The sequence below is a fragment of the Danio aesculapii genome, chromosome 9 (assembly GCF_903798145.1).
Source record: "Danio aesculapii chromosome 9, fDanAes4.1, whole genome shotgun sequence".
NCBI classification, from domain to species: Eukaryota; Metazoa; Chordata; class Actinopteri; order Cypriniformes; family Danionidae; genus Danio; species Danio aesculapii.
In genome coordinates this window covers 42,391,089-42,406,122 of record NC_079443.1, presented here as the reverse complement: position 1 = coordinate 42,406,122, position 15,034 = coordinate 42,391,089, and the positions used below count along the sequence as shown (strand labels likewise).

At 36.4% G+C, this 15,034-nt stretch overlaps 1 protein-coding gene across 1 annotated transcript; it reads right to left on the bottom strand.

The window, feature by feature from the left end:
- Positions 1–42: 42 nt before the first annotated feature.
- Positions 43–11,789, bottom strand: LOC130235485 (signal transducer and activator of transcription 1-like). Its single transcript, XM_056466075.1, has 15 exons — positions 11,780–11,789; positions 11,434–11,525; positions 9,737–9,888; positions 8,485–8,643; positions 8,226–8,318; positions 8,020–8,079; positions 7,858–7,887; positions 5,391–5,508; positions 5,185–5,286; positions 4,957–5,092; positions 4,794–4,849; positions 4,418–4,509; positions 3,468–3,607; positions 3,212–3,394; positions 43–1,713 (listed from the first exon to the last, which is right to left on the bottom strand). Exons 1-15 carry the CDS (start codon positions 11,787–11,789, stop codon positions 1,649–1,651), a joined length of 1,488 nt encoding a protein of 495 aa, XP_056322050.1. The 3' UTR covers positions 43–1,648.
- Positions 11,790–15,034: the final 3,245 nt, after the last annotated feature.

Below are 15,034 nucleotides of genomic sequence, written 5' to 3'. Positions count from 1 at the left end.
AGCCAAAATAAAACAAATAAGACTTTCTCCTGAAGAAAAAATATTATCAGACACACTGAAAATTTCCATAATTTGGGAAATATTCAATTAATTTTCAAAAATTCAAAGAGGGGCTAATAATTCTGACTTCAACTGTATATATAAAAAAAAGATTAGTAAAATGCATTGCTAAACATTTCATTTAGACAGCTTTAAAGGAGATTTTCTCATTATCAAACATTTTACAACCCTCACATTTTCAAATATCGAATTTGTCGAATTTCAATCAAATATTGTCCTATACTAACTAGCTTATACAGCTTATGTAATCATGCATAATTCTTATCTCACACTTATGATTGGTTTTGTTGTCCAGGGTCACATATTATCATTGCTATTTTCCGAAATACAATCAATAAATGTGTTTATTTTTGTAATACTGAGCAGCATCAGTGACATTATATCTTGTTTACATGCAAAATCATGAAGTATTCGATTTCTACATATATGATGATTTTATATGATTTTTATCCTAAACCTTTGACTAAGAGAAAAGAGACCACTGCATTTCCAATAACAAATAATCTGTCATGTGTTGCCATGAGCATTGTTAGAAGGCTGAATGGCAACAACCGAACAATCAGAATCAAGTATTCTACAGAACTGTGTTAAATACAGCAGGAAGAATGCAAGAACATGTCCTGTGTAAAAGTGGTATTTACTGATTTTAATAATACAACTAAACATCAGTTTGCATGCACTTTTTTTTTACATATCGCTTTTTATTTTCTTATGCCAACCTTATTTGAACATTATAACCACTGCCAAAGACATTGTGTTATTTCTGTTAGTGGTACAGCCTATTAGATTTCTATGTGTTTATCAGTGTATGCACTTTTCTTTCATGCAGTATTTACATGCAGGGCTCCCAAAATGACCATTTGAGAAAGTACACACATATTGCTTTAGGAGAAGAACAAGTGATCCAAACTAAAACATTAGAGTTTACTCAGATGATAGGAACCTGTACAACGTTATTAAAATAATATTCTGAACGATATTTAAATCGTTTGCACCAGCTTAATCACTATCAGATAAAAACTCCTTTATTAATCAAACAACTGTAGTCTTTAGTTATATTTGATAAGTGTTAAATGAATATATTGTAGTTTCTAAAGTCAATTGTAATTGTGGTAGCAGTGATAAAAAGATGTCAAACCTGTTCACTTGGACCAAACCCTTGAATAAAAGTAAATGTAAAGTATTTTAAAGACATTTTAGCAGTATTTGCCTCTATACAAACCAACTGAAGCAGATATTTTTCTGATTCTATGAGTCTGTATGTGGTTGACTGAAGTCAGTGTGTATACATGTGCAATTAAAGCAATGCTATATAAAAGATTTAGCCTTTATGTGCAATAATGAATAAAAAAAACTGTGTTAGTAAATAAAAGGTGTAGTTTTCTTCATCCCATTTACTGTTTTCTATGTATATACAGTATTTACATTTTAAAAAAGCACAACAAACTCAATTATTCATATATATTTCTAAAGAAGGGCAAGATGTTAGGTAGAGTTATGCACCACAAGGTAGAAACCATAACCTCATGCTCTGCTATTTCAAAGCTTAAATCCTTTAGGTCAGAAGAGTCAAGTAGAGCACATATGTTCAACCTGTGGGCTTCACTGAGATCAGGCTATACTGACTTGGATATTTATTCATTCCTTCCAGATCTAAGAAGAAAAAAACAGACTTGTATTCCAAATGTCCTAATGGGTTGTAAATACTAGAGATGCAGAGATACTTAATTACACAGACAGGCAGACAGAGAAATAGACATAGATCACATAGGTCACAATAAATGAATTTTTTTTCCTGTGACTTCAAATTATAACAAAACATTTTTGACGAATAGGTCAAATTTAGTAGTTTGAAGAATTTTGCAAATGAAAACAAAGATTTAAAAATACTGTTGAATACGGTTTGGGACCTATAAATCAAAAATGTATATTCAGAATCCATGTCATATTGAATATCATGTCAATATGGACCAAAATCTCTGAGGAATATGACAGACAGACAGACAGACAGACAGACCGGGTGGATGGATGGATGGATGGATGGACGGATGGATAGACAGACAGACAGACAGACAAATAGATAGACAGACAGACAAACAAATAGATAGTCAGACAGACAAACAAATAGATAGACAGACAGACAGACAAATAGATAGACAGACAGACAGACAAACAAATAGATAGACAGACAGACAGATGCACAAATAGACGGACCGGATGGATGGATAGAAAGACAGACAGACAGACAGACAAATAGATAGACAGACAGACAGATAAACAAATAGATAGACAGACAGATACACAAATAGATAGACAGACAGACGGACTGGATGGATGGATGGATAGATAGACAGACAGACAGACAGACAGACAGACAAATAGATAGACAGACAGACAGAAAAACAAATAGATAGACAGACAGATACACAAATAGATAGACAGACAGACAGATGCACAAATAGACGGACCGGATGGATGGATAGAAAGACAGACAGACAGACAGACAAATAGATAGACAGACAGACAGATAAACAAATAGATAGACAGACAGATACACAAATAGATAGACAGACAGACGGACTGGATGGATGGATGGATAGATAGACAGACAGACAGACAGACAGACAGACAGACAGACAGACAAATAGATAGACAGACAGACAGAAAAACAAATAGATAGACAGACAGATACACAAATAGATAGACAGACGGACCGGATGGATGGATGGATGGATAGACAGACAGACAGACAGACAAATAGATAGACAGACAGACAAATAGACAGACAGACAGATAAACAAATAGATAGACAGACAGATACACAAATAGATAGACAGACAGACAGATGGACCGGATAGATAGATAGACAGATAGACAGACAGACAGACAGACAGACAGACAGACAGACAGACAGACAGACAGACAGATAGATAGATAGATAGATAGATAGATAGATAGATAGATAGATAGACAGACAGACAGACAGACAGACAGACAGATACACAAATAGATAGACAGATCAACAGACAGACAAGAGAGTTTTTTCACTCTATTTTTTCATCATTTTTCTCATGTCCTCTACTTGTTTTCTGGTCAGTAAAAGCTCATTACAAAATTCTCAAGTGCATTAATTTGAATGTAAAATCACTACCTTCAGATTCGCTGGTATAGTAGCGGCCAAAGGCGAGATCTCTTGGGATGTCTGGGTAAAGGTAGATAAGGGGATTCACAGGATCTTTCTCTCCAGTGGTGAAGTCACGGATGATTTTGGGCAAGCAGATTGGGTATATTTTTGTTTTGTTGTAGGGCTCTGTCGAATGTACCACACGTTCACCTGCGCAGACAGGATAGTCACGTAAGACAAATTGCAGGTCACTTCAAGGTTTTTGTCATAAAGTGAAACGCACCATCCTGCCGCGACTCCACCCATGTGATGATGATTCCTCCATCTCGACAGCTTTCACTGAAGCGCAGAAGGAAAGTGCCTGGAGCTTTGTCTATCAGCAGAGCCTCTGCTCTTTCCTGACTCAGAAACCCCATGATATATCTGCACAGAATGAAAGCTGACAATATTTACCTGATAGAAATATAGTTGGTGTGACTGATGCCTTACACCACAGGTATCAAAGCCAGTTCCTGGAGGGCCGCAGCTCTGCACAGTTTAGTTCCAACCTTGCTTCAACACACTTACCTGTAGGTTTCAAACAAGCCTGAAGGACTCAATTAGATGGATCAGGTGTGTTTAATTAGAGTTGGAACTAAACTGTGCAGAGCTCCAGAGTTTGACACATGTGCCTTACACTATATCTCAACATGTCTTCTAATTTTGTGTGAAGAAATTGAAGCTCTCAAATCTTGAAGTCAATGTTCATTCGCCACTTCAGGATGCGTTGAGCCAGTTTTGACAGTAATGGGGTCAGCCGTAGCCTAATGCAGAAAGTTGGACTTGTGATCAGAAGTTCCCAGCACTGGGAGGGATTGTAGGTGGTCAATAACCGGCACTCTCACCACCCTTAATACTATAGCTGAGGTGAATCCTTTGAGTAAGGCACTGATTTTTTTAATATATTTTTTTCTTTTATTTGCACAAGTATGCAAATATTGGAGTAAACTGAGAAGAATAAGCCATAATCTTCAGGAAGAGGCAAAAAGCTTAAGCCTCTACCTAAATTATAATAATAATCATTTTTAAAAATGATAACAAAATAATTGTATTACAGCAAATGCTAACCCCCCGCTCTTCCCAGACAAATTCCAAGTATAGGTCACCATACTTGGCCATGTCACGACTTTCACTTTTCACTAATGATGTCAAATGGCATTATCAAAAACAATGTTTGCTATTTGAATTTCTCACCCATCATTCCAGATGTTGAGCACAAGGTTTTTAACAAGTTCCAGATGTTCATACATCCAATTCCAGAGTGAACCATCTTGCTCAACAGCTGCCTAGATAAAAAAAGCACACACAACATTTATACCTTGCAGTGCATTGTGATATAATAGAAAACTCTTTCTTTACATAGCCATTTATATAGTTAATGCACCATGACATGCAAACATTACAAACAATTGAAAAGTATTTCCTTCATGTCTGCATTGTCGTGTTATTATAAATTTTGTTTTAGCAGTAAATCATGAGGTGACAGCAGGAGAACAAACAAAAAAAGTGTGGTTGGTCAAAGAAAGCAAAAGCCATTTCCTCTTTGTTTCAGTTGTTTTCATAAACTCACCTTACAAAATGTACTGTGCTGGACAAGTTCCTCAGGGTCACCTTGGGCTTTGTGACCTGAAAACAGACAAACAACAGCTAAACAAGAAAAATAGGCTCCTATCCATGTAACATGTAAGCATTTATACATAATAAGTGGTGAATAAAACAAAGAATCATCTCACCTAGAAGTTTGTCAGCCAGTGTTCTCAGCTGATCTGAGGTCAGCGCTCGTTTGGTGACAGAAGAAAACTGCCAGCTTATGACTTTTGAAAGCTGATGCCATTTCACTGGTGGCGGATTCAAGAAGAACGTCAGATTCTGAGACAGAGAGCGAGATCAAGAGCATGAGTCAGAATAAAGACGTTAGCGGAGGAGGAAAATGTGGATGATGGTACAGTAAATGACCATACGTGTGGTTCACTGCTGAGCATGTTGTACCATAAGACTGAGCCCCAGGCATAGGAAATACTCCGGGAAAAAGGGGTCATAATTGACACCGGAAGACTTGTGATCTGTTTGAACATATGATGTGATGTTGCATTTACATGGGTTTCATATTGTACCTGTAATCTTATATATCAAAGCTTTGGTTGTTGTAAAAACCAAATCACTTTACTGATAAGTCAATGCATAGGTCAGGCAGAACCAGCTGTGTGTGAAAGCAGATCAAGTGCAGCTCATCACAGAGAGGGAAAGGCGGCTGGGGAAAAAAGAAAGGCACTTTAAAAGCAATAGTTCATCTAGCTCATTGGAAATATGTGCCCAGTGCTAATTTTTTGAGAGCGGACAAATATGTACCCTGTATTGTCTTCTTGAAGTTTTTACTTTCACAAATCCCCTAGAGGGCGCTGTGTACATGTTTTGACTATTTCAAATATGTTACTGGGGCAGGCTTTCTTATGTGCCATTTCACATAAATCCACCTGGACATTTCTGGAAATGTCAACGTGTCCGCGAGAGAAGACAGTCTGCTTGTAGTGCAAAGTATATCAGCTTGATATTGACTGACCCAAACACCCCCTTCCCTAAACCCAACCGATGAGTAGTATCTGTCTATGGACTGCAAGACAGGGGCATAACTTGTAGTAGAGAGGCGTGACTTGACATTGTCAAAGCTATGTTGCCAGCAAGATGGCGCTGTACCCATCAGTTAATAACATCTACACCTACTCCACACCTAAACCCAATCATCACAGTTATTAACATCTACACCTACCCTAACCCTAAACCCAACCATCATAGTTATTAACGTCTACACCTACCACAACCCTAAACCCAACCATCATAGTTATTAACGTCTACACCTACCACAACCCAAACCCAACTATCACAATTATTAACATCTACACCTATCACAACCCTAAACCCAACCATCATAGTTATTAACGTCTACACCTACCACAACCCTAAACCCAACCATCACAGTTCTTAACGTCTACACCTACCACAACCCTAAACTCAACCATCACAGTTATTAACATCTACATCTACCACAACCCAAAGCCAACCATCACAGTTATTAACATCTACACCTATCACAACCCTAAACTCAACCATCATAGTTATTAACGTCTACACCTACCACAACCGTAAACTCAACCATCAGTTAATAACGTCTACACCTACCACAACCCAAACCCAACCATCAGTTAATAACGTCTACAACTACCACAACCCAAACCCAACCATCACAGTTATTAACGTCTACACCTACCACAACCCTAAACCCAACCATCACAGTTCTTAACGTCTACACCTACCACAACCCTAAACTCAACCATCACAGTTATTAACATCTACATCTACCACAACCCAAAGCCAACCATCACAGTTATTAACATCTACACTTATCACAACCCTAAACTCAACCATCATAGTTATTAACGTCTACACCTACCACAACCGTAAACTCAACCATCAGTTATTAACGTCTACACCTACCACAACCCAAACCCAACCATCAGTTAATAACGTCTACAACTACCACAACCCAAACCCAACCATCACAGTTATTAACGTCTACACCTACCACAACTCTTAACCCAACCATCACAGTTATTAACATCTACACCTATCACAACCCTAAACTCAACCATCACGGTTATTAATGTCTACACCTATCACAACCCTAAACTCAACCATCATAGTTATTAACATCTACACCTATCACAACCCTAAACTCAACAATCACAGTTATTAACGTCTACACCTACCACAACCCTAAACTCAACAATCACAGTTATTATGTACAGCTGCAAGTTGTGGAGGCTTTCATACTTGATGCGCTCACCATAGTACTGTTATTTGGAACCACAGGGGGTGACGCTGAGTAGGCTAACTGTCATGACAAAACGATTGAAGAAGTCAGTGAATGGATTTGCTAAATGAATCAATATAATAATATATCAAATGAATAGCTTGTGAATACATTTGGAGAAAACATTTGCTGAAAATGTTCTCTGGTAAGTATTTCTGCCATCTTGCCAACAAGATCACACTGGAAAAGCCGTCCATACGAAGGTAAGCTGTAAGGTAAGGTACACCCTGTAGCATTAGTTTTTCATATGAAATGCAGATATATGTACCAGCGTGCACATAATTTGCGGTTCTCAAAAGTGTGGCTCTGGGCACATTTTCCCAATGAGTTGAAGAATTTACTTCAGGTGAATTCTACATTGTTTCTCCTACCGGATATTGTCTGTTGACAGGTCTCTTCTCCCGTAAGGTCTGTGTTAATTAAATGTCAGTACTTAACTGTAACGTTTATTACAAAATGATCATAACCTTACTGTCTTCTTTGAGTGTTTATCGTCATACCAAATGGGAAAAATAAGCTGCTAGGCATCCACTAGATTCATCCAAGGTCATACATTTACGATCAATCGATATTATGAAGAATTGTCTAAATCTAAAACATAAGAAAATCGTTATTGGTTATAAAAGGAAATTACTAAATGCAAAACACAACCAAGCACTGAATTAGTTGATCACCAAAAAAATGTTGTTGCATTTTTGTCATATATTTTATTATATATGAATACAGTAATATATAAACTGTGTTTTTGGTGTAGCTAACCACATACCCTTTCACTGTATCCAGCTCAGAAAAACCTCTGAAAGACAAAAATGTAAATACACAAAAATGGGTTGGAAATACTCAACACACAATGGCTTGAAGGAAGGATAGATGGATGTATGGATGGATGGATGGATGGATAGACAGATCGACAGATATAAATAATTACTTGTCAACAGAAACGTTTGCTTTGGGTTGACAGTTCAGTTCTGGGAGTTTGACTAGCAATCTGGAAAGTAATAAACAGAAAAATAATAGCATATAATAGTCATATTAGACTGGTAATTGACTTTGAATTAGCATCACTGAAATGTAAAGCTTTTTTCAGTACCATAAATTAAAAGCCTTTATAATGGTAACATGAAAGAAACCCACCTGATCTTGACGGTGAACTGAACTAATGTTTTTATTAGCAAGGGTCTCTGAGGATACCATGGCATACAGGGCTGCCTCTCCACCACAAGAGAGCTGAAAGACACAAGATGACAACGGCTAATGGCTAATTAACTGCTAATTAACACTCAAAACTTACACACACCATAATATATAATCACATTCCTCTTGGTTTTCCTCTTTTACTACAGCTTGTGTGCTACACATAAAGTCATCTTCAGGGTGAGCTGTGGTGTCTCACTTTAATATGAGGTTTTTGAAGAGTGAAATGGCCTGTTCATCCAGCCGGCCCCAGCCTAGATTTAGGGGGTCGTTGCAGTAGGTGAATTTCTGGACCAGTTCCTGAACTTTCTTCAGCTGCTGACGGATCTGCTGGAGACACTCTGCCACCACTGTAAACCTGGAGAACAAGTCACGCTTCAGAGAATGAAGGTAGAGTGGAGACTCTGTAGTGAAATTATATATTTATATAATGTTTGTATTATTCCCCATAATCTGTATCACTTGCTATATCTGGTATTCTCACTGCCAGAGTGGGAAAATGAGTGATTTTTTTTTCACATAAGGTAAACTTAAATGTAGGGTATACGATTTCAGAGAGGCTAGTAGTTGCTAAAGCTAATGTTCCAGCCTGGTCTGGATAATATATGATAATATATGACATTCTGACTGTAATTTTAAGTGGACAAAGGTTGTTTGGCCCTACACCTTCCACAGACAATATAAATACATTTAGATCACTTAAAGGGATAGTTCACACAAAATAAATATTCTGTCATCATATCCTCACCCTTCTCTTGATTCAAACCTTTATGAGTTTCTTTCTTCTGTTCAACACAAAAGAGAACATTTTAAAGAAAGCTGGAAACCTGTAACCATTGACTTCCATAGCATCTGTTTTTCCTACTAGGCAGTCAGTGATTAGAGGATTTCAGCTGTCTTCAGCATATCTTCTTTTGTGTTCAACAGAAGAAAGAAACACAATGTTTTGAAACCACTTGAGGGAGAGTAAATTTAATTTTTGGGTGAACTATTACTTAGTGAATGTGCTTGAGATGAGGAAGATATACTGAAAGAAAGATATACTGATGAATGCTGGAAAAAGCAGCCAATGAATTTCATAGTATTTTTATTCCTACTATGGATGTCAGTGGCAGCTTTTCCCCAACATTCTTCAGAATTTATATATTTTTGTGTTCAATGAAATAAATAAATTACTAACCACTTATCCCTTAATGACTATAATGCTTTGATTAGATTAGATTAGATTCAACTTTATTGTCATTACACATGTACATGTACAAGGCAACGAAATGCAGTTTCGGTCTAACCAGCAGTGCAATAGCAGCAAGTGCAGGATACAGGTATAGTGCAGGATACAGGTATAATGTTGATGTTAATGTTAATGGTATGATGTTGAGCAGTTCCTGTGCAGGACGGGCACTAAAAATGATTTTGTGTGTGTGTAATCTATGTAAGCAATACCCACTCACCAGTTCTGAAGCTGATCCAGACAAGTGTTATGTGGACCACCAATACAAGCCATCTGCTGTCTCTTCTTCCACTCGGGTAACTCCTCTGTTATCAGTGTGAACTGGATCTGCTCTGCTAATGTCAGTGCATTAGCAATATCTTTCATTACCACCTACACACACACAAAGAGGTTTTTCACATTTGAAATAGTCTACCTTAATTTTACCCAGGTAAACTGAAGGCTGCATCATCTTGATTCATGTTTTACATTGTGTTAACAATTATTCCTGGTGTTTTAAAATGTACTTTCCTAATCCCTTTTTATAGTAGATGTGGAATTTCTGTTTAAAACAAAAGCATATGTGATTTTAAAACAATACTGTGTATTCTTTCTTGATTATTACATCAGAGGCAATTATAATTAAAATTGTAACTAGATTATATTTATGAAAAAAGTATAAATTCATTCATTCATCTTCTTTTCGGCTTAGTCCCTTTATTAATCCGGGGTTGCCACAGCGGAATGAACCGCCAACTTATCCAGCACATGTTTTAGCAGCGGATACCTTTCCAGCTGCAACCCATCTCTGGGAAACATCCATACACACTCATACGCTACGGACAATTTAGCCTACCCAATTCACCTGTACCGCATGTCTTTGGACTGTGGGGGATACCGGAGCACCAGGAGGAAACTCACGCGAACGCAGGGAGAACATGCAAACTCCACACAGAAACTCCAACTGACCCAGCCAAGGCTCGAACTAGCGACCTTCTTGTTGTGAGGCGGCAGCACTACCTACTGCACCACCGTGTCGCGTATATATAAGGGATACATCTTATTTTTTCAACATTGAAGTAAGCTGACATCTGGTTTAAGCTGGACAAAGATGCCTTTAATAGTTGGCTTTGGTTTGGCTGGACAAGCTGGTTTAGTTGCCTGACTATAATGGTTGTTTTACTCACATCACTCTCAAGAAAATCGTTAGAAAAGCTCACAGTAACAGTCTAGTGATTTCTTGCTAATTTGCTAGATAATAGATTTGCTGACAAACTATTTGTGATCACCTTTCAAAATTAGGATGTTGTGTTATCTGGATAACAAATAAAATATTGTTTTAATTTATGAAAAAAGATCAAATACCACTCATCATAGGTTTGTGAAAACTTTAATATAAGTTAGTATACGGCTAATTTTTGTGTTTTGTGTATTAGCCTTTATGGATGACACTATAATGTCAAAGAAATTAAATACACTGAGACGGCAATCTAATGTCTTACATATATAGCATTAATATTTTTATCTTAAAAATATAGTTAGTTAGTTAGTTAGTTAGTTAGTTAGTTAGTTGCTTTAATGGGCGCGTGTCCTGTTTATAGAGTCGGATAGCATTGCGCATGCCCATATTACATTCCCACCTGACCACGTTTTTCTGAATGAATTTGTCGGGACTTGAAGGTAAGAGTTTAAGGGTCTTTACTTCATTCACATTTCCAGTCAAGCGCTGAAACGCTTCCGTTTCGTGACCAGAGCACGAGGCACAACCGGTTGCTGTACAATTATACATTCTTTTCAACACAGAAGTAAGCTAGTTTGTTAAGATGCTATCCTAAAGCTGCGATAGGCTTAAATCTTAACCACGTTTCTACAAATATTATTCACGAAAACAACATTTTAGATAATAAAGACACCATGTGTACGTGTATTCAGTCTTACCTCTCTTTTTATATTTAGTCCTCCTGTAAACATTTGTTCAGCTTCCTCAAGTTTCATCTCTTTTGGTCTCTGACATTTTGTTTCAGACTCCGCTAAAAATATAAAGAATTAGACAGAAATAATCTTTATATGACATTTTCTTAATATGATCAAAATAAAAGTTGTACAGTCTCCAAAGTTGTAATAATAATAAAGAAATAATAAATTGTTACGTTTTATATATATATATATATATATATATATATATATATATATATATATATATATATATATATATATATATATATATATATATATATAGTAGCTACTGCTGTTTTTTACATTAAGTCGTTTAGTGTATTTTTACAGTCCTTCATATTTACTTAAGGTAATTTACAGATTGTGCTCTTGTGAACTTGGGTAAACTGTACATGATTGCATCATGCATTGGCATTCGTTGTTTTCTTTTAGAGCAGAAGTACTAAATCTTCTAATTTTACCTTGACTCTCCAACGTCTTTCTTTTATTGTCATAATCATATTGCATATCTTCTAAAACCTGAATGTCGTGTTCTGTTGACTGAAGAAAAGAAAGGGCAGCTGCTGTGATCATATATTTAAACATGGTTCATTTGAAATGAAAAGTCTGTTGCTTGCTTCATGTTTTAAACGATGAATGAAGCTGTCAGTAAATTGGCATTGCAGTTTTAACAACATGCTTTACCTGTACACTTTTCTTCAGCTTGGTGACTTTGTGATCCAACACTTTTTGTTGTTCCATTATGCTAGGATGAGTCAGTTTTACTGTAAACACAAGATCAGACATTGAACGATTACTGTAAATTATAAAAATGACTTGATCATATATAAAGTCGATATACAGAAGAGAAGTATTTCTTAATTTATTGTGCAACATGCTGTACAATATAATTAATAAACACTTAAAGAGACGTTGGTTACCTGTAGGTTTCTTAGTTTTGCTTTGTAATGCTGTACCAGGAAGTTTTAGTGTTTAAGTATGTTGTTTCAGTGTCATGGTATTTTTTTTAAAAAATGCTACCACACTGCTTCTGTAAGCTAAAAGGGACTTCAGAAATAATTAAAATAAAAAATGTTTGCAGACCTGTCCCCAAATACAAATGATAAAATAAACTTAGGGTAATTTCAAGATACTGAATGTAGTTTTGATTAATTACTCTGTTTAAATTAAAATGAGTTTTGTACTACACAACAGTTCTGTCTGGTTCTTTCATCTGATTGGCTGATAGACGTGCGATATTCTGCCAGTAACAGCACTCTTACCGCCTCTTCACCCTTCTCCGTTGTGTATTACTCTGCCCACAGCAACAAGCAGAGGACACTCTACAGTTTGACAAATATTGCTGCTGTTGGGCAACATCATGTACTTTTCAGGCTTTTTTTGGTCAAGAATGTAGTTGTTTAGATTGCAACTATGCAGTTTATTTATAAGGAAAGTGCCTATTTTAAAATATTTATAATTTCTGAGAGACAGCACGTCAGCGGGCATATATCCTTTTCCCGTGTATTTACAGTTCCGGTTTACCTTTGAATGAATGGGAGACTTCTCTGGAAAATTTACAAATACAAATATTAACATTGCACTATCTGATTTAAGACTATTATTGGTATTGGGCATGTGTCCAAATGTTTCCGTTTCAATACTGAGCTGCTTTCTGAGTTTAAATGATTATTTAAGTTATTAAGAATAGGAATAAACTATTGTTTATCAATAAAAGCAACCTTTTCTCTTATTGATTGTTTATTTTCTCAATAATTGATTTGTTTTAACTTTAATGCTGCTCTAAATATACATTTATATTATCTATTTTATGTAAATGTTCCAGCATGAGTACAATGCCATAACCTAATAATACTGAATTAAAATGCAGTCTTCAAGATGTTATTTTTGCAATTGTAAATTTTTATAATGATTTTGTTTGATTATTAAGAGTCACATACAACATTGTTATTCTATTTCATTTAATTTGAATATTAAATAGACATATGTTTTATGTTCATGAATAAAATACCTACATAGAAAAAAATGTCAGAGAACTGAGCAGTAGAATGTGAATGATATGAATGTGTTTGTGAATTAGCTGTATACAACCACAGTAAAACACCCAGTTTTATTTATTTTTATTCTTCAGGACACAAAAAAAATACAAATAATTGTGACATAAAAAATGTTCAGCACCCGTGTAAACATCTGAAATCTTTATTTGACAAATGCTGACAAGTACATACCAACTTAGTCTGCAGTAAAGACACAAAGCAATAGACTCTGTTTAAAGTCCCATTTTCTTGGTTCAAGCAAAAATCTGGATGATCTGTCAGTTTTTTTAGAAGTCAGATGTCTCACCTTGAATGCAGACAACAGAAAACAGTATTAGTCACAGTCTAAGCGTTTCTGTAGTAAATATACAGCTGACTGGGTAAGTTCTCTATGGGGATTTCTAGGGATGTGACATTGTGAGCCGAGGCTTCGAAGCATGTATAAAAAAACGATACATCTCGCAGTGTATCGGAGCTTGATTCGTTTTGCCATTATCACATGATCAGTGACATCCGAAGCTTCATTTTCGCCTATACCCACGTGACTGCTTCGAATTTTGATTCAAAGGTTTAAACACCCCCATGGGTTAGTAAAGTGTATAGCTAGAGATTAGGCGTCGATTACATACATTTCTACTGTTTCAAAACACTGCACCAGTCCCACACACCAGTAATTAAACTAAAATACAGCAGTAATTTATAGTAAAAAAGTTTTGAACCATACTAAAGTGAATTACCTTTAAAGAAAATCACTGCATATCGTAGTATAGTGGTTAACGCAGACCTGCTGGCGAATGCAGCTTGAATGCCTCACTCGCATAGCCTCCTCCTTAGAGCATTCGCCTCCCATGCAGGAATCGCTGGTTCGATCCCCGCTTGGAACGAGTGGGTGGGTGAAGGACTAGTTGGAATACGATAAATGTTAATACTTTTGAATACCTTGGATTTTACTACAGTCATCGGTGGTGTAATGTAAAATACCTTATGTGTAAAACTACAGTAATTGAGTAATTTGTTTATATTACTGTTGTATTACTACATGAATGAGTTGGTCAGTTGTCAACATTTGACATTATTGCAACACAGTGCTTTCCCACACTTTAACCAGATGAGGTCCTCATCAAGCTCATATTTAGAAAGCTTCGAGTAATGAACCTTTTTCCAATACAATTGAGTCGAGCGCTTCACTGGTTCAGAAAGCTTCATTTCACCATCACTAGGGATTTCTGTGTAAGCAGAAGTAACAATAAACTGTGTGGAGTGAAACCGGAAACCGCCATCATACTAGTCTATTAGCCTGTCATAGGGTATATGCCGAGCTAGTGTTGTTCCTACTGATAAGCTTCCGGTGACCGGTTATTGTGACTTTTTTTTCCATTTTATACGATTCCTTTTACAGCATTGCTGTTGTAATGTAATTAAAATACATTCAGTTAAATAGACTTTGGCATTCTTTCAGTGGCTCAAGCGTAAAACGAGACAAAAAGCCGTTTACTCGCACACGCCTGTCAGAATCGGCAGGCAAGCGCAGAGGCTCCATTGAATAT

Bases quoted from the DNA above. Each gene is read 5' to 3' on its own strand.
- LOC130235485 (XM_056466075.1), bottom strand. The intron at 9,889-11,433 runs GTAAGACTGAAT...GTGTGTGTGTAG, and splicing joins GACTAAATATAAAAAGAGAG to GTGGTAATGAAAGATATTGC. The intron at 4,510-4,793 runs GTGAGTTTATGA...TTTTTTATCTAG, and splicing joins AGCACAGTACATTTTGTAAG to GCAGCTGTTGAGCAAGATGG.